We start from the raw sequence: 18,988 nt of genomic DNA on the forward strand, positions 1-18,988 counted from the left end.
AGGCCTGATAATAAGCCCCTTGTGTTCTTATTTCTGTGTTTCCTTGTCATTTGCCTTTCATAAAAAAAAAGCCTGTTTTACTGCAAATAAAATCTATTTTATCGCCATCATTGTTCAAGAGAATGACACTGCTTATAGTGGTAAAAGTAACAGTTGCTGTAAGTGAAACCGCTTCTAAACAGAGCCCGATTGGAGCCGGCTCAGTGCTGTCAACCAACCCACAACTAGTCAAACTCAGCAGATGACTCATCTTGATTTAATGAACAGTAAGCCAATCACATGCAGTGAGGAAGCGTGACTAATCTACGCAGGCCAGCGGTGAGTCACACCAACACAGATCATGTCCTCATGATTTGGTTTTTGTTGGAATCACTTTGGAAGATAATTCGAACCCTCTGGGGGAACAATGTGACGGGATCATGGCAGTCTGGTTATCATGATACGGATCTGTTCGTGTGTGTGTGTGTGTGTGTGTGTGTGTGTAACTGTATATTTCTGGCAGAGCTTCTCGCTGCAAGGGTAACTAATGACACAGTAGCCTCTCCTGATTTATTTGTGTGTTTTGGAGTGGGCGGAGCATGCGGAGGTCTGAAGGAATGATCACAGAGCCCCGCGGCATCCCGGAATAGACGAGTGTCAGCCGGAAGCCCCGGGACACTTGTTAAGGCCTCCATCCGCCGCCTCCGAGCAGGAAAAGTTTACCCGCCGTTTAAAACAGGCCCTTAATTAGGGTTGTTACCACTACAGTGAGGAGACGCAGTGACATAAGCTTTAGAAGACGCTCATCTTGTGAGCTAGCAGCTAAACAGCTAATTAACACAAGGCTCTCCACAGGCTCCTCTGAGAGTTTGAATGTCACACAAATCTGCCAGCTATTTATAATAGCTGGCTGCAGCCACATGTCAGGGGTTCTCATGCATTATCTCAACCGGCCAGAGCCGTCCTGGATCACAGGTGATAAGTGTTGGTTTAATTGTTTCTTTGTTTTTCGATAGCGATTTTTGTAAAGCACGGAATGAGTGTGAGAGGGAGATGAGAGGCGTGGAGAGCCCAAAATGTTTCAGAGGTTGCGTGTGGCTGCCTGTGTGTGTGTGTGTGTGTGTGTGTGTGTGTGTGTGTGTGTGTGTGTGTGTCCTTCAGCTACACGATGGTGGCAGCGTCTGGCTTGCTGGTTCTGTGGCATATGAGCCAGACGCTGCCTCACATGGTTACCAAAGTAAGGTCAGATACTGCTTGTGTCTGCGTGTGCAATAAAGCTTGCTTTGAGGATGCACTCTGTGTGTGTGTGTGTGTGTGTGTGTGTGTGTGTGTGTGTGTGTGTGGGTTTCTGACCACTTCAGCATCTGTTGCAGTCCACTACGTGTCTGTACATTAAGGGCAGAGATGATGGTTTGAACACACTGCTTTGGTTGAGTTTATTTATGAGATTTCTATTATTTTTATCTCAGTAATAAAACATGGATGGGAGAACTTTAAATAACGGTGATAAAATTATTTTAAAAACTTACAATTATATGACTCAAGTTTATACCTATAATAAAATATATATGAAGTGTCTTTATTTAAAGAACACAGGAAGATTAAAACCATCCATGTCATGTGGACAGCACATAACCAAATTCCTTCATTTCTCCAAAATGAAGGAATTTCAAAGAGTTAGTCATTCTTGAACTTGAACTTTACATTGTAAATATCACTTCATGATTGATATTTTATGTTGTAATCGGGCCAATAAAACTATTGCTGGCATGCCAGCGAAGCAGTGTTTGAGTAACACTGAGGTCATCAATCATCACAAGAACTTTCCTTATGAAATAACCATATTTCTGAAGTAGTATCTAATATTTAAATTCTGTCTTTAAAGATAATAGACATCAGTCACACAACTTCAATATAATGTATTGCATTATGTGTCCCAGACTGACAGTGAAGTACTCGGTTTTCACTCTCTTTAGTGTGATGTAATATACATATGTAATAAGGGCTTTCACCCTTTTATTCTGCCTCAGTGAGAACTGTTTTGTTGTGTCTTGTTTCATTCATTCAGACTTAATGTATGATAATAAAGTTATCATCCCTCCTGTCCATACTGACCAAGCTATCCCTTCCCAACTCAGCTAATTACGCCGTAGAAAATGACGGGATCCACAGCTCTCTTTCTGTGCAAAAACTCATCCCAAAGTTCTGCTGAAGCTACATGTGATTGCCAGGACAATATGAAATGAAATGAGAGACTAAAGAATTGAAAGTCTTAAAGATTTATTAAGAAATGAATGATATGTGCTCACTGGAAGGACCCACTGGACAGCTGGAGGACGGGTCGCATCGATTCGACACTGAAATGACAGCTGACAGCAGAAGGAACAGCTTCAAATGAGATGAATGGCTAAAATGCGATTGGTCAAAGTGAAAAGGGTGAACGCCCTCAGTCAGTGGATTGAGTTGGAAGCAGGAAAGGAAAAACTCTAAATAGAGTAATCATGAAATAGTCTGCCCCCATCGCCGAAGCCACATATTAGCTTCAGCATTGCATTTCTGCATGGAAGGAGAGCTGAGGATTTTATAACACGACTGTAAGATTAAGAAAAACATCTCTCATATTCTCCTGAATTATTTTTGTATTTTACAACATAGATTTTTTTTTTTTTTCTTTTCACCACTTCTCCTCTGTGTTTTATAGATGTGCAAACGTAATGAACTGCCTGGGCTGCGAGGGGAAGAGAGACACAGTGTAAATCTACTCCTCTGTCTGCTGTTTTGGGGTCAAGGCTGCTGGCAGTAGAGAGGAAGTGTGTTTGTGTTTGAGGTTGTGTGTGATAAAGTTGTATAAAATTGCTCCAATCAACATGAATCAGCTGTAAGTCGTGTTGGTTTGTTCTTGGTACAGTAACAAAAAAGTTCTCCCCAAGCAAACACTTTCATACGTTCCTTTGTGCAGTTTAAAGGTCAGTGTTTATTGGATATCGACAATCATTATTAGTGGAGATCAATGATTTAGAAGCATCTGTTATGTGTCAGACTGGCTTGATGAAACGGATTGATACTGGTTCTTTTTTTTCTGTTGCATCAGTCTGCTTTTTATCCCTGTCTGCCTGCCGCTGTCTGTCTCTAAATTGTGTTTGTACTCATCTGTCTTCAAGCTGTTTTGGAGCTGTCATTTCTTTTCCTTTTTCTCTGACCATCTTCCCTCCCTCTCTTCACTCTTTGGCCCTCAGTCCCCGCTGCGCTACAAGAGATCAGAGTTGACTGACGCGTGCGAACGCATCCAACATGGATTCTGTGTCCAAACTTCTCCCAGCCGTGCAATTATGTCATTTTCTGCTCAGGATTTCCTCTGATATGACAAAGTGGCTTGGCAGATCGTGGCATGACAGAAAAGATGACTGAATGTTTCAGTTTTTGGCAGCACGCTCTTCACTTCTATTCTGTTATCTGCTGATCATAGTGAAGTCACTCGGTTGGTGGCTGCCTGGAAGTTCGAATCTTCCACACTAGCTTGGAAAAATAAATAAAATCCACTTCAGCAGCTGCTGAAGTCACCTCTTGAGCAAGATATGCCCAACTTTTTGAAGGAGCTGCTCAATGGCTTTATCAATGTTATAACTGTATGCAGTTGGATGAATATGAAGCAGGACTTTGCATACTTATTTGGTTTTCCTTGGAAAAATAAAGCAAAAGAAACAGTGTTGCACATTTAACCCTCTGGAACCGAGTGTAGCATCGACACTACGCTACAGGTTCTGCAAAACGTTAAATAACTTTAACTTTTTTGTCAAATATGCTACGCTCACACAAAGGTAATGCATTACGGTGAAGAAAGGGCAGGTTCCCCTGAATCATATGATGTATAACACTTGATACTCACTGAAAGAATAAGCTCCGAATTGGCAAAAGTATAAAACCATGTCCAGGCGATTCTTTGTCTATGTAGGTTTTAGAGGCTCTCAGGAAATGGCTCATGCATCAACCTGATCAACAATTTTTTTCACTTTTATAGCATTTGGTTAGTATCATCACTGGGCGATAAGCTGCCTTATCAGTCTTGTAAACACAGCTGGACAGACCCTTTTCTCAGCCACATATCTCAGCGAACACGCCCTGACTGCGTTGTGATCGACAGTTTGGCTCGGCAACAAAGGTGCTCCCCGCTCATCCCATTTATAGCCTCCAGATTACTGTCCATTTCTGCTTCTAAAAATTGTTGTGGAGAACACTGTCACGTAAATAAAGTCATTATTTTTGATCCCTCATCACTAGTGGCAAGCCGCAAGGAAACTTTGAGTCTACAATTTGTATATTGCCGGCGTAAACTCCCCCCTCGGGTGTTTGCGAGATTGGAGTAAAGTCACGTTGGAAAGCTGCCTCCTGCCATTACCTCAGGATTAGGTGGGTCTGAAGGAGGCCTCTCTATTCTGCTCTCAGGACAAGATAATGATGGTTTCAGAAGGAATGGAGATGCGTCAGACTTATCCCAGGAAACCCCAAAAAAGGTTTATACAGTGGAAATGACTTCCAGGTGCTTTGATAATGTAGTTGGACACCGACTGCGGCCATCTGCACCAAAGGATTCTATCTGAATCCTCCAATGGTTATCTCTCATTCTTCAATTAGGCAATTCATCTCTTTTACTGACCCTAGAAAAAGGTATGCATGCATTTACTTCCTGGAGAATTTGCTATTGAATACACAGCTGTCCTGCTGTCCTCATTTTACTTTTAAGTCCAACTTATTTGAAACTCAGGAGCCTGACTGAGCCAGAATTTATGACCATATTAAGACAGTCTTCCATTGAGACTTGAGCTTGAATATCACTGATTTACCCAACTTTCTGCCTTGCAAATTTCGTTTAAAGATCCCCTCCAGACATGTTTCATGATGTATATAAAATACTCTTCTTTCAATAATAAGTTGTGTCTAATATTTAGGATTTAATTAAAATCCTTAAAATTACATCTCATCCTTCTCCCTCATTACAAATTCCAGAATCTATAAATATGCGTATATTTGATCTCAAAAGTTTAACTGCTTGGCACAAGATGTGTCTTATTTTACTGTAAAGTCCAGTCTCAGTGTTTGTGCACTGGAGGCTTCAAGTTTCCACATCACATTTGTGTAAGTTGTATACTGGCCCACAACCGGCCCCAAACTATTTGTGATGTCACAAATCATTGTAGGTTGACTCCTTAAACTCAGATTTTCAGTGAGAAAAGAGAAACTTTCCTCCTTCAGCAGATGAATGTATTAAAAAAAAAACTCTGCACATGTATCATTCTGCATAGTGAAGCTCAAATATTCAACTGAAGTAACAGGAAGAAAAACACATCTTTGAGTGGAAGGGGACTTTAACCATATTACAAATGAAATTAGCTGGAAACTTGAAAATATTTTGCAGTCAGACATCATACTGTATGTATATATGTCTATATGTACTCTCCTCTAGCTGTTCTTTCACACATCCAGAGGGAAAAAGTAGCCACTTTGACATTTTTGGTTCTGTGGTGTATCAGCAGCACACTGCTCTTCCCAGAGGTCACCTGTCAACTGAGCAGACTTTCTGTTGATTTTGGGTTTCTGCGGGTGGCTTTTATTTTTCTTTCTCACACGTTCCATAAACTTACTTGACGGTGAAGTAACCATCTGATCTGTGCTGTTTCCATCCCTCCGTCCCTCCTTGGTTTGTCATAAACCAGAGACGGGGACGAGGCAGAGAATCACGGAGAAAGCTTCATCACATCAGAGCGCTATCGATTTCACTGACTCATCGCTCGTTTAGTTAATGCGGCTTTATATTGTGTTTAATTACATTTAGGAACCATGCAGGAACGGCGCCGGTGCCAAGTTGAGGTTTTCAAGCCAGTGTAGCCACAGAGGAGACATCTCTCCTGGCTAGCCTGTTTCAAACAGCATTACACAGCTAAATGTCTTCCCAGTAATTGTATATATACTCAAACCTCTTGAATGCAATTAAACTCTTAATTTATTAGACAGCTTTGGAATGATGCCCTGATTAAAGAGCTCATACGTTAACAGTCATACAATGAAGCATGTTAATAAACAGGGAAACTATAGTGAGTCCTGCATAGTTTGACTTCCTCTCTGCCCCTTCCCCTGAGAAGGTTCTAGAGCAGTCTTGCAGACTCACCCTTACCCTATATGACACACCCACTTCACTACATGACACACCCCCCCACCCCCCATGGTGTCACCCTAAGGGCATGTTACAGGACACACCCCCTGACCCCTAACCCTAACTATCCTCCTCATGCCTAAACCTAACCTAAGTGGGTGTGTGTAATGTAGCAAAGTGGGTGTGTCATGTAGATACTGCACGTCCGTGCTGCGGCTGCAGCTGGATATACTTGCATCCCTTCTCACTCCAGCTCCATGTCCTTTCTCCTTTTACCTAGCTCCCCCCTGAGGCCATTAGGCACCACTGCAGCCTCTGCCAATAATACCTGCGTAGCTGTAGTCACTGCATTGTGATCAGGACTGTTGAAGGCAGTTTATCTGCTCCAGGGTAAGAGCCGGCTGTTTGTTAGCGGTGTGCAGGATCCCTGGCGCTGAGGGGACCGATATGCAGAGCAGGTAGAGAGGAAGAGAAGAGAGAGAGAGAAGAAAGATACTTCATGTGCCATCAATAAGGATAAGATCACCAGAGAGACTGGACTTCTGCTGATTGATGCTGGCTGCCGAAAGAAAGAAAGAGGAAGGAGGGTGGGCAAGGGGACGGGGATTCAGTGTGTGTATGTGCTTGTGTATGAGTAGCTGGGGAATTAGCAGGTTGTATGTGCATGTATATATATATGTGTGTGTGTGTGTGTGTGTGTGTGTGTTGTCTCATCCAGCATGTGTGTCTCTATGATGTCAGTTGTCTCAGTCAGCACCATTGAAGGTGGCGTTATTGCTGATGCTTTGCCTCTGTCGTAGCACCGGCTCTGCTTCCCAAAACGATTGGGATTCAGAGAGGAGAGGCTAATGAGTGCAGGAGCCTAACAGACTGAACTCTGAGTGCTACTGAGGAGTCATGAAGTGAGCGGATCAGTGAGTCGGCGCTCGCGCGGAGACAGGAGGCAGGCTTCTTAAAAAGTCTTTCTTTGATGTTTGTGCTTTGTCAAACAGCTCGGAGAGGAGAGGAGAGAGGAGGGAACGAGAGAGGGAGGTGACAGGTGACAGAGGTCCCAGCTCTTTTTTTTGGTTTTCCATGGACAAAAGTTGTGGATAGTGCCTGGTATCTGGTACTTTTTTTTTTTTTTTAATATCACCTCCGTCGAGGTTTCAAGCGAGCATTAAAGATGATGTCACGGCAGTTTCACGCGGCATCGCTATGACGACCAGCTGCATTGAGGGGGTACTATCTGCAGTGGAAAACAAAATCCAGAAAAGTACCTGGTGCCAAAAGCGAGCAGAGTCAAGCCGAGCCAGTACCATGTAGTGGAAGCATGTCTTTTGGGTGGCTTCCTTGTTAACCTCTTTCTCTTCTCTTCCTCCCAGCCCTCCACCAGCCAGATAGGTTAGGGTTTTGCGTTTTGTTTGCACGCATCACACACACTTCACTCATCCACACACTGCATTCATTACTGACTTAGCTGACTAACATTATTATCATATTTTATCTTAAGTTGACAATAAATGTCATTTTAGAAACTTTATTCATGTGTGATTCCCTTGTTTGTCACTGACTCTGAGCCAGTCTGTGACAAATGGGGGCTTGTCCAGGATTTCTAAATCCATTTGGTAAAGTCTAATCTAGTTTTAGTGTGGTTATATGGGCTCGTCCAAACTTTTTGGTAAGGTTAAAGCCGAGGCTGAGTGTGACAAATGAGGGCTTTTTCTTTGATAAACTTAATCTTTTGTAAATTTGAGTCAAATTGGATTTTTGTAGGATTATTTGTTAGCTTGTCTTGTTTAAAACCTTGGGTATGTTGTGGGATCCACATGGAATTTGCATAAGCCTTAGTAGCATGCCTTTTGTTGCCAATGTGGAGGGGTTTCATGCATGAAATTGTATGTTATTTTCCCTGGATTCGGAATTTGGGGTAAGAATTGTTTTTTTGGTTTTATTTACCTAACTTTATTTTGCCTGTTTTAGTTGAGGTGCTTTAAATCAGGTAAGTGTTGGGCCACGTGAATCACAATGCCTTGGTTGGGGTGCTGCTTTCCAAAATCAATGAAAAGACAATGATACATGTTTCATATTGTAAAGTGGTAAATAGAAGGAACTGGCCCACTGAACATGGTTTGGTGTTAAATGAGTCAGGTGTGCCTCAGGATGATCAGGTACCCTATTTGGTTTGGAAGTGGGGAACTGGACTTTGTATTGCAGTGAGATAGTTTTGGAATGTTGAGTGTCACAACTTTAAGTCTGGCAGCTTTGGTAGAAGATGCTATAGTCCATGCTTTTGTTTGGCTTTGTTTGTGGTGGTTTGTAAGCCTTGGTGCTTTTGGTTAGAGGAATCTTTTGTACTGCTATATTGGTTTGGTGTCTTCAATTCCAGTTTTGTGGTTTTAATAGCTGGGATTTGTAAGGGAAAGGCATTGTCTAGTTGCAGACAACCTTGTTGGACACTCGAGCATACTTTGGGTCAAGGGGTTAATATTATCACTGACCAGATATTCTCACTGTTCCCATGTTTCCTGCAAAAATCCATTAGTGTTTTTAAGATGGCTGTTCTTAATGTCAAAAGTACTTGGCTGAGATGGTGGTCTAAGTTGGATGGTGGACCTAGAAGTTTTTTAAAGGTCACGGTGTGACATCCCTGGCTTCCTGGCTCAGGAGCCAGTTGGGGTTGGAGATGGCGTCAGGAAACTACCTGCATCTGGTTTGTTTAGGCTTCAGCCTATTTGGGTGGCTTCCTTGTTAACCTCTTTCTCTTCTCTTCCTCTCAGGCCTCCAACAGCCAGATAGGTTAGGCTTTTGTATTTTGTTTGCACGCATCACACACGCTTCACTCATCCACACACTGCATTCATTACTGACCTAGCTGACTAACATGTTATTATATTCCATTTTAAGTTGACAATAAATGTCATTTTAGAAACTTTATTCATGTGTGATTCACTTTTTTGTTGCTGAGTCTGAGCCAGTTTTGTTTGTGACAAATGCCTGAAATGTCAACTGCATTGAAGGAGGTTCTTCAGAAAAATGTAAAGATCTTGATTTCAGCTTTTGTTGAGCAGCAAGTCAGCCAGTCAATCAGTCAGTCATCTTTTGATCCCTTTTCACTTTCTGTGTTTACCAGAGAAAATGTGAATCAATCATTTTTACACACTCAATTTATATAGCAGTAAAGTAACCAAAAAAAGGTTTTGGCGAGAAACTTAATTATGTCCCTGTGGAAGTGCTAAAAAAAGTGACGGCTTTTGCTTCCACGAGTTGACATATTTCAGTTTAAATCTGAATTTTCGAGCACACACTGTTCCAAAGAGGGCCGCTTGGACCAATACAAACATAGAAAGTGACCCTGCATTATTGTGAGCTGTCACAAAGAGTCTAGCTTCATCAAAATGAATATATTCTGATAACCATGGCTTCTTAGGAAAAGTGTACAAGCCTTAAAATTTGTGGGGTTTTTTATGTGATTGAATAACTTTAAAAATCAGTGATGGAATTTTAATGTTCTGCTGGAATAAAAATAGGCTATTTTCCAAGGATAAGTAGCTTACTGTTGTTTTTGTAAGTTCCAGTGAAACTGTCATACAAGCAGATCTAGTAGCACTCAAGTAAAAAAAAAAAAGCAAAAAAATAAACCTGTTTAACCTTGAGGGGACATCCTAACCATTTTTATTAGATCATATATCCAGAGTGCTTTATAATCACTTTTACTCCAGTTTACAACTCGTTTATTTCATCATGGGATTTAAGTTTAAACTGCAGGCCGTCAGACTGCTCTAATAAAGTCACAAATCGATGCTGATTCTAAAGCCATATACTTGTTTGATACATTTCAAGAGGATTTGACTGGTTTTAGTCCAAGCATGAGTCAAAATTTTTATTTATGGATACCTTCAGTGGCTTGTTTGATCTCTTGTAGATTCATATATGGAGTTTTTTTATCCTGTTCAGCAAGACAAGTCTTTGCAGACAGAAAAGAGTGTTTGCACAGAGCAGGATCTGAAAGTCCCTGTATTCTTGTGAAGCTGAATTGTCCTGCTGTGGTAAACAGAGCTCCACTACTCTATGCAGCATAAAACAAACTTTCAAAATCAAATGCAAGGTCAGTGTCAAGGAAATGATTGAAGGGCTCTTGATTTTTCCCAGAAATATTGTTGGCAGCAGAGTTGAGTCTCTACTCTGCCTGTCTCTCTCCTGGTGTTTCTCTGCAGAAGTGTTAATCTCTCTGTCCCAGCTCCCTTTCAAGGGTAAAGAGAGGAGAGGAACACAATGTAACCAGGTCTCCACTTTAAGCTTATAGCTCAGATGAAGGTAGATGTCCAGCAGCTTGTGTTCAAGCCTTGGTGAAAGTTTCTGCAGCCTGATGTGTTGGCGGCACAAGCAGCACATACACTCTTAATTTCTCTCTTTTCACTCGCACTTTCTCCATCTTCCTGCTCTCCTGTTTGTTTACTTGCCCCCCGATGAGATGTGGCTTGCATGTGTAGTGCGTGTTTTTGTGTGTGTGTGTGTCTAAGTGAGCGCTTACGTGTGTTTGTGTGCATACACGCTACAAGCAAGTCTTGTAGTGGATGTGTGTATGCCCGCGCGTGCATTTAAACGTGTGTCCCTATGACGGCTCTCGGTTCTTTGGGTTTGCGCTTTTACGACTTCTCATCATGAAGAAAGTCGCTGAAGGAAACCGCAACCGATACACACTTCTGAGAGGCGGCGTCTTTAAAAGGAGCAAATGTCTCATTTCCAAGAAAAAGAAAAGAGCAGGAGAGAAACGCTTGTAATTGAGAGCGGTGTGTGAGGTAAATGAGGGGAAAAAAGGATGATTTCATCATGAGAAACATTGTACTTTATGAGGGAATTCCTTGGGAAATGTCTACCATTCGAGACGCTGAGAGGCTCGTTCTACTTATAGAAGCTCAAACATCATCAGCAGAAAATGAAAAGGCGAAGACGTTGGGGATCTGACACACTGTTTGACTGACAGGAAGTGCAGCGCAGAAAAAAAAACGTGTAAAAATACAGTTACACCACTTTATATCTGACTTCATTCTACTTTTTGACATTAAAGATCTCTTTAGGTGGTAGACTCCCCACCCTCATGGAAGATCTTACATTTCTAAGGGGATTTTTAAAAGTTCCTCATGCTGTTCAGGCCTGTATTATTGGGTTTTTTTAAAAATCTGGGGATAACAAGAAAAGTTTTAGGTAGCAGTGCAGCAGTCAGTGTCTATATGTGGGCAGCTACAGGTTTTTTTTTTTTCTCAATTCAAGTCTAGCGGTAAGAAAGATGTTCCTCCATAGCTGTCTGTGGAAGTTTGTATCAAACGCACCCCCGGCACAGTGGGAAGATCCTTACCTCTTTTTCACTTAAAGTTGTTGTAACTTCTCAGGTGCTTTCTGCTTCTCAGTCAGAGGCGTCCAGGAGGAAATGTTAGAAAGTTTGGTGAATTTTTGCTTTGGTGTATAAAACCGATTGGGCGCTTGAAGCAGCATTTCTGTGATAAAGGACAGTTCTTCCTCCCTATATCTACCTCTGTCCTCTACTTACTGTATGGAAAACCTAACCATTTGTACACAAAAGAAACTTTCAGTGTATGTGAGGGATTGTGGAGCCAAGCACTTGGAGGCCAAATGTGATTCACATCTTTCGTCTTCGGTGCCCGGTGAAACCGCAGCAGCTGTCGAGATCAGTCTGTCGATCGCCGGACAAAGCATCGCTTATCAGTCGGCTTATGGGCTCCGTTGAAAGACAAAGCGGCTGTTAAGAGGTTTAGGTGACAATACGAAAGATTAACCAACATGCTGCTCTTGTTCCTGTTGAGAAACATATCTATATGTTACAGCAAAATATCTTAATTAGGACCTTATTCATAACAGGATTCATTTAAAATCATTTAAAGGGATTTATGTTTCCTGTCAAGTCTTAGCTTTTGTTATCCGGTGGTGCTTTGTGTGAAGATGGCCTTGTGCTTGAATATTCACTCTTTTGTTTAGTTTTTTTATCCGTATTTGAGTCTTCTCAAGTATTCCATAATGGAGATAATGGCATTTTAATTTCTATATAATTTTGTTAGACTAAACGTCAACCAAACACCTGATGGATTGCACATTGTCCGTCCAGGCCATCCTCATATTAATGTCTATTTAATGTCAGATTGTTTGCTGGGATCATTTACAAATCTCGTGGTGAAAGATCATAAACAGTGTTGAGTTCTCCTCGCGCTCCCGAGTGCCAAAGCTTGATGAAATATTTGTGTTTGAGTAGCGGAGATGTGCAGTGAGCACGAGTGTTTGGACAGCACTGCCTGGCAGGACATTTACCACTCCACTGTACAGAAGACTGGGAGGCAGAGCAGTCAGTGTGCTGTTGAGATAGGCAGCATGGTGAGAACGTCTGGTGGAAGGTTAGCTATGACCATAGGGCTGAAGTAGCCTTATGGCCCAAGCATAGCTTTCCTTCCTTTACAAAGTGCAACGTACAGTATGTTGTCTGCTGTTCTTTTGGTTTCTATGCATCTTGATGTCTTCTGTAATGTGCTGTGTGACAATACCTTTTGTTAAATAAGGGTACTTGGCCCCTAAAGTGATGAGAACATTGCCGTCATCCATGTTTGAAGTTTAATGTCCTGAAAGCTTCTAACAAGGCGGTGCTTTTTGGCAGCCAACGTAGCACCAGCTTAATAAATGCTATGTTAAGTTGGACAGAAGAAGTGACATTCTGTCAGAAAGGAAAGAATGTCATAAAACAGCATTGTTTGCAAATTACTAAATTGTCGTAGGTCTTTGTCAGATGCTGACTGTGAGTTTACTCTTAACTAGCTCATAATTTGGTTTACAAACTGGCTTCCATCACCCCTTTAATGCAGAAACTGATAAAAGCACAAACCACTCAAGTTGCTGCATTGCAATAATTAACGTTTTATCAGATTTAGCAAATTTCCATACAGCTTTTTAATGTGATACTATTTAATGCACTCAGAAGTACTACTTAATGGACTATTGTCTCAGTGCATTCATGATCAGATCATCCAAGTATTTGACATTCAACTTTGAATAATGCTTGTGGCAACTTGTCACTGACATGGTTTCATGACCTCTTTAGTCAGTGATCTGCTGCGAATACATGAGATACTATCTTCATCTACCCTACCAAAAACTGTACAATCTCACACACACACTCCTTCGCTTCTCCTTCACACACACACACACACTGACAGAGTGTTTGTTCTGTTGTTGCAGATTTACACAGACTGGGCCAATCACTACCTGGCCAAGTCTGGCTGTCCGCGCCTCATCAAGGACCTGAGCCAGGACGTCACTGATGGAGTCCTGCTGGCACAGATCATCCAGATCATAGGTAGGCATCCATACACACACACACACACACACACACACACTCCCTGTGCATGAATTATATCTATTCTCAATTCTCTGCTTAATTATAATGTTAATGACAGGATAGAACATTTTATTACAAAAGCATTTTATTGTCTCACTTCAGAAATAACTTTTGATATTTAAAAAATAATAAAACAAAGAAGAATAAATCCACGTATCATCAGCAGTATTAAAACACTGCGTGTGTCTATAATTCATTCTGTCTGGCAGATGAAGCGACCACCCACTCACACACACACACACACACACACACACACGCACACACACACACAGTCACACACATACACAGTGTGTTTGGTCTTTGTTGTGGTGAGTTGGAGGGAAGCTGTGCCTCAGTCTGATATTTGGGCCAAATCGTAACAGCTCTCCCTTGTTTTGGGTGTTGGGTGAGCTGCAGTAGAAGAGATCTATGACTCTGGCACCCAGGGGTGCAGAGGCATGTGTCACCCCTCGGAGCCCAGAGAGTCTTTACATCTCTCTCTCTCTCTCTCTCTCTCTATCTGTCTGCCTTTCTCTCTATCTGGTTTTATGTCTATGTGTCTCTTCCTCTCTGGCGCTCTACTTATCATGTCTCTAGTCTCTGTCTCCATCGCATCTGCACTTTTTCTAGGTCTCTCTCTTTCATTTCCCTCTGTGATCTCACTTTCCCTTTTTCTTTTCCTCTCCTCATCTTTCTGTGTATTGAGCTTGTAATGTGATTCCTTTTTTTCAGCAAAGAGTAAGGGATTACAGGCAAAATTCAATAGTATTACGCTACAGTTACTAACCTCAGTAGTGCTCCTTTACCTTGGCATTCTGGGGATCCGCTTGTTTGCTATCTCACCAGGAGTTGGATGGGATGTTTGTTGTTTGAAGAGTTTGTCCCTGTGAGTTCATTGGACACACTGGTCAGGGCTAGCTTCTGCCAAAAGAGAAGAATATGCCTTTCACTGACTCAAGAGTTGTCGTATTTGCATGTTACATCTTAGGTGGCTAGCCACTGGAAAGCCTGAGAACGTCCCGGCAGAAAAACAACAGAATTAAAGGCCGGATACGCACGCAGTTTATTCTATGTTGAGTGTCTGCGTGGACAGGAGTGATGACATGTTTATTGGCATATATGATCCGCACATAGGGTCCACGTGGTCATAAATTTTGGACTGCATGCCTCTACGCAGACCATCGCAGACATGAGCAGATTAAAAAAGTTTGTCATGCTGACTCTCAGCTATGCAGGGAAATATCATTTAGTCATTTGTTCAGATGGTTATGTTTACCTGACCAGGACTTCTTGTGCTTGTGCAAATTCTAACAGTTGTGTCTCAGACAGCAAAAGTGGAAGTAATGTGATGTTTTAGCTGCGTAGAACCTATTAGGTCTTACTGATGGTTTCTTTCAATCCTGACCACAGTCTTTCCCTAACTTAGGTTCTAAGTAGTTTTTGTGCCTAAAGAGAGGTGTCAGATCAGAAAACAGTCAGATTAATCATTTTTGTGACAGCTGTATGCTGCAAGAATCACCTGGCTTTGTTCACAAGTGAAAGGTGTGTGGACCCCGCGGCTTCACTGTGAGTAATCTAGCTGTTAACGATCAGTAAATACATCCACACAGGAGACTTGTTGCTCTTCTTACCTCAGTGTCTTGTTTTCTACTTCTACACATGTTAAATACAGCTGATGTGATGTGTGGGTGTGGAGGATTTAGAGTTGGAGCCTTCGACAGAGCTGGGCTGTGCATCAGAGAGTAATGTAGCCTATGAGTAATCTAACTGCTATGGAGTATAAATGACTTTGTTCATGGTGATAGGTAATTGATTTTTCAAGTAACTTATCCAACACTGTTATGCAATTCAGTCTTTTTTTTTTTTTTACACTTTGAGACATATTTCTATCCCTCATTCTTTTTCTTCTTCTTACATCTACTGTTTTTGCTCTCTTTCTCTTTCTTTATGTCTCTATCACTGTTCTCAACTTTTCTTTTTCTGTCTCTCTCTCTCTCTGTTAACCACACACACACACACACAAACACATTTTCCTCTCTATTACATATTACCGTACATATGCTGCCTTTCTCACTGATGCTGTCTGCCTTACTTCCTCACTCTCTCACTCTCTCCAACTTCTCTCTCTCTCTCTCTCTCTCTCTCACTGCTGGATTGAAACTTTACCCTCCCTGTTCGCCCAAACAGACAATGAGGCCAAGTCGGCCTGTCAGTAATTCTCTGGCGGCAGCTGACGAATTAGGCAGCTTTGCTTCCCAGACCTCTCCTGCGTCGCTCTGCACCTCAATACAAACACACACACACACATGCACATACACACACACACACACACACACACACACACAGTTCTATGCTAACCTCACCAGAGGTTTCCTGCTGGATTTATACACCTGAACTCAAAAGTCATTGGACATCGGGATGTTAAAGTTCAGTATGGGACGACAGTAAAAAAAAAAAAAAAAAATCTTATTTCTTCATTTCCTTTCTCACGCAGCGAATGAGAAGGTGGAGGATATCAATGGCAGCCCCAGGAGTCAGTCGCAAATGGTGAGTCCGTTTTATCCTCCTCGCTTTTATATTGAACTGCATCCATCCTTTAATGCCTTGTTGTTTTATAGGAAAGACAGAAAAATATGTGCTCACTTTTCATGTCTCTGCTACTAGACTGAAATCAAGTTTTCATATTCCCAATTTTGTACTTTTTCACTGAAGCTAACACGGAGCAACTGTTATGTGAACTTTGGGGGATTACAAGCAGCCAGTTGGATCATGTTAAGAAAAATAAAGATCACGTTACATTTGACGGTTTCTCAGGTGATGCTCTCCTCCGCAGCTACTGACAACAGCACGACATCGCTTGACCGCCAAAATTACAAAGCTGTGATTGAAGTAGCATTTCTCAATCACCTGCTAAGAGCTGGGGAGTAAAAAGGAATCCGTTGAGGAAATTCCATTTTACCAGCCAAAATCATTTAGATACAGTTCTTTCTCACCTGTTCTCATCTTTTTGGTGGTTCTACACCCACCATGCACCCTCACATGAGTGTCATAGTCACAACTGATCATCTGCCAAAGACAAAGTTTACCTGTCACTTGAATTTTTAATGTCAGAAAGTGATTTCAAGCAGCCAATAGTAATTACTCTGATCAGAGCCATTCACAAACCATAACCATCTTTACTATTCAGGAACAAGGAGATGCCTGGAGTAACCACATTGCCACTTGCCCAAACACGTAGTAGAGCCCTGAAAAGTTCAAACCTTCACATATTTGACTTACTGTGCCATTTTCAATAATCTGTATTTCTGGCTGCCATGCGGCTGAGCGATGCTGGCGGTGTCGTTTTTCCCTCTGTTAATGAGATGACGGGCTGTATAACCGCTGATTGTCGTCACTGTGAGATAATTACCCCTCACTTTAACTAGAGTTGACTAAGTGTTTATGCAGTGTCGGTTTGCCCTGGCATCTGCGCTCCTGCCATTAAAAGTGACTAAAGCTGTTTAGCCGCTTCGGCGCGCTTTCTTAGTAAGACAGTGTGGGTGAAGAGTGAGTTTGGTCCTGGCAGTGAGGGTTTTTTTTTGTGTGTTTGTGTTGGTCATTGTGTGTCTTTGTGATTTGAGCTGTTTTAATATGTATAGTTTGCTGTAAAGCTTTGTATTTATTGTACCAGTCTGCCTCTCCTCGATGTACATTTTCCCAACACGTTCCAGTATTTCAATATTTGCGCTGGTTAGCTTTAACGCAGGACCTCTGGACGAGAGAAGTCAATGGATTTGATACATTCTCTGTGGGTGTTGAGGAAAATCAGAGAATCTTTCTAAAACAATCAACATTGGAATGTGTCAGAACGTGTTTTACAACTGGTTTCACAACGTTCAGCGCAGTTTTCAGCTGTTTTTATTTTTTCCTCCATGGTGAGGCCAGCTGTAGTGGAAGCAGACAGTGCACTTTGTTAGAAAAACAACATTAAAGAACCAGGAAGGAAGAACATTTTAACATGAACTCTAGTAACCCCTTAATGTGACCGTGTGAGTTAAATCTGTCAAAACCAGTTCTGGAAAGAATAACTCTTGTACGTTTATTTCTCTTGTCACATGAGGCGATTCCGGTCACAGCTAGAAACAGCTGAGTCCAGACTGTGACACACTGGTCACTAAGGGCGAGCTGCTGCAGCGCACAAGCATGTGGCTCGATATGGCAGCAACCTCTGTCCATGTTTGTGTGTGTGTGTGTGTGTGTGTGTGCAGTTAGCTCTTTGTCTCAGTCACTTACTAAGCCTATTGATCCCGCACCTGCTCTGACTACAGAGGGTCCAGCCAGCTTGGGAAACTCAACTTTAAGGAAGCACGGTTGCTTAAAGTGTGGGTGCAAAGGGAAGGAAACAACTGACACACACACACACACACTCACTCAAACACAGACAATAACATCCACAAAGATTCAGCCATCTTGCAGAACTACCGTGTGGAATTATCAAGTTTTACACCACAGCAGGGAAAAAGAACTGTTTTCTAACTGGCTGATTTGGAGACTTATGCTGAGTTTGCATCAGGATATTGGAGACGAAAAATCAACAGCATAAAGTTGGCTTCTAAAACAGATGCGCGACTAATTCCTACTGTACTATAAATACATTTAGTAAACCATTTTAATGCAATTTTAAACATCTGAGCTATCCGCACAATGTAGAACGAGGAAGACTGAGAAATGGAAGTGATGACACGTGAACATACGGCTGTTCAAATGCGAAAGTATTTGCTTTGGCTTGTTTATCCCATGAGCTTGAACACTTGATATCAATCTGAAACTTAAGTTATTTACTGACAACCTTCCCTCCCTCCCCATCCAGAGAAAAACTAGAGCTATTTTTTAACTTTTGGCTGCATATTGACAACCAGAGCTGTGAATTTTGGAAAACTGCCACTGGCCACCTAGCACCTGGAGCTTAAACGCCTTGGCCAGAGACATCACAGTAGCAGCAGCTGCTGTCAGTGGAGGTGCGGATGAGTCTGATTTACTTCCTCTGCACGGATTTTTTTTTTTTTTCCCCCCATTTGGGACTTGAAACAGTGATCCTCAAGTCACAAGCCTGTTTCTCTAACTGGTAGGTCGCTGCCGGTCCGGGGGAGTGGACCGAGGCCAACTGAGCAGCTGCTGGAAACTCACAAGCGGAGACCAGCACGGCATCAGCATCTGCAAGCTTCTCAGCTAATCTACATACTGTACATAATACACTCTTTTTCTCTAAGCCGTGTTCACGCTGCGAGTAGATCCACAAGTCAGCTGAAGTCTCATCATTTCCTGTAGAGATTATCCAACTGAAAAACTTGGCCGGTCAGTAAAAAACATGGCCAAGAAAGCCATTCCCTTTCACTCCTTTTTTTTTCTTACAAAGTTCTTTAGTTGTAAGAAGAGATTCTCAAGCTGCAGCCATCAAAGGAGTAAATGGTTAAATTTAAAGTATATACTATTTATTTTTGATATCTAATCAGATCACGTTA

At 42.0% G+C, this 18,988-nt stretch overlaps 1 protein-coding gene across 1 annotated transcript in view; it reads left to right on the plus strand.

Moving 5' to 3' along the window:
- The window catches only part of LOC137176249 (neuron navigator 3-like), a 256,150-nt gene that overhangs the window by 191,824 nt on the left and 45,338 nt on the right, over positions 1-18,988 (plus strand). Inside the window, exons 4-5 of the mRNA XM_067582432.1 lie at positions 13,349-13,466; positions 15,982-16,034. Of these exons, the coding sequence (XP_067438533.1) occupies positions 13,349-13,466; positions 15,982-16,034 (171 nt within the window). The remainder of the gene's footprint in view (positions 1-13,348; positions 13,467-15,981; positions 16,035-18,988) is intronic.

Source organism: Thunnus thynnus, chromosome 23 (assembly GCF_963924715.1).
Source record: "Thunnus thynnus chromosome 23, fThuThy2.1, whole genome shotgun sequence".
Classification (NCBI taxonomy): domain Eukaryota; kingdom Metazoa; phylum Chordata; class Actinopteri; order Scombriformes; family Scombridae; genus Thunnus; species Thunnus thynnus.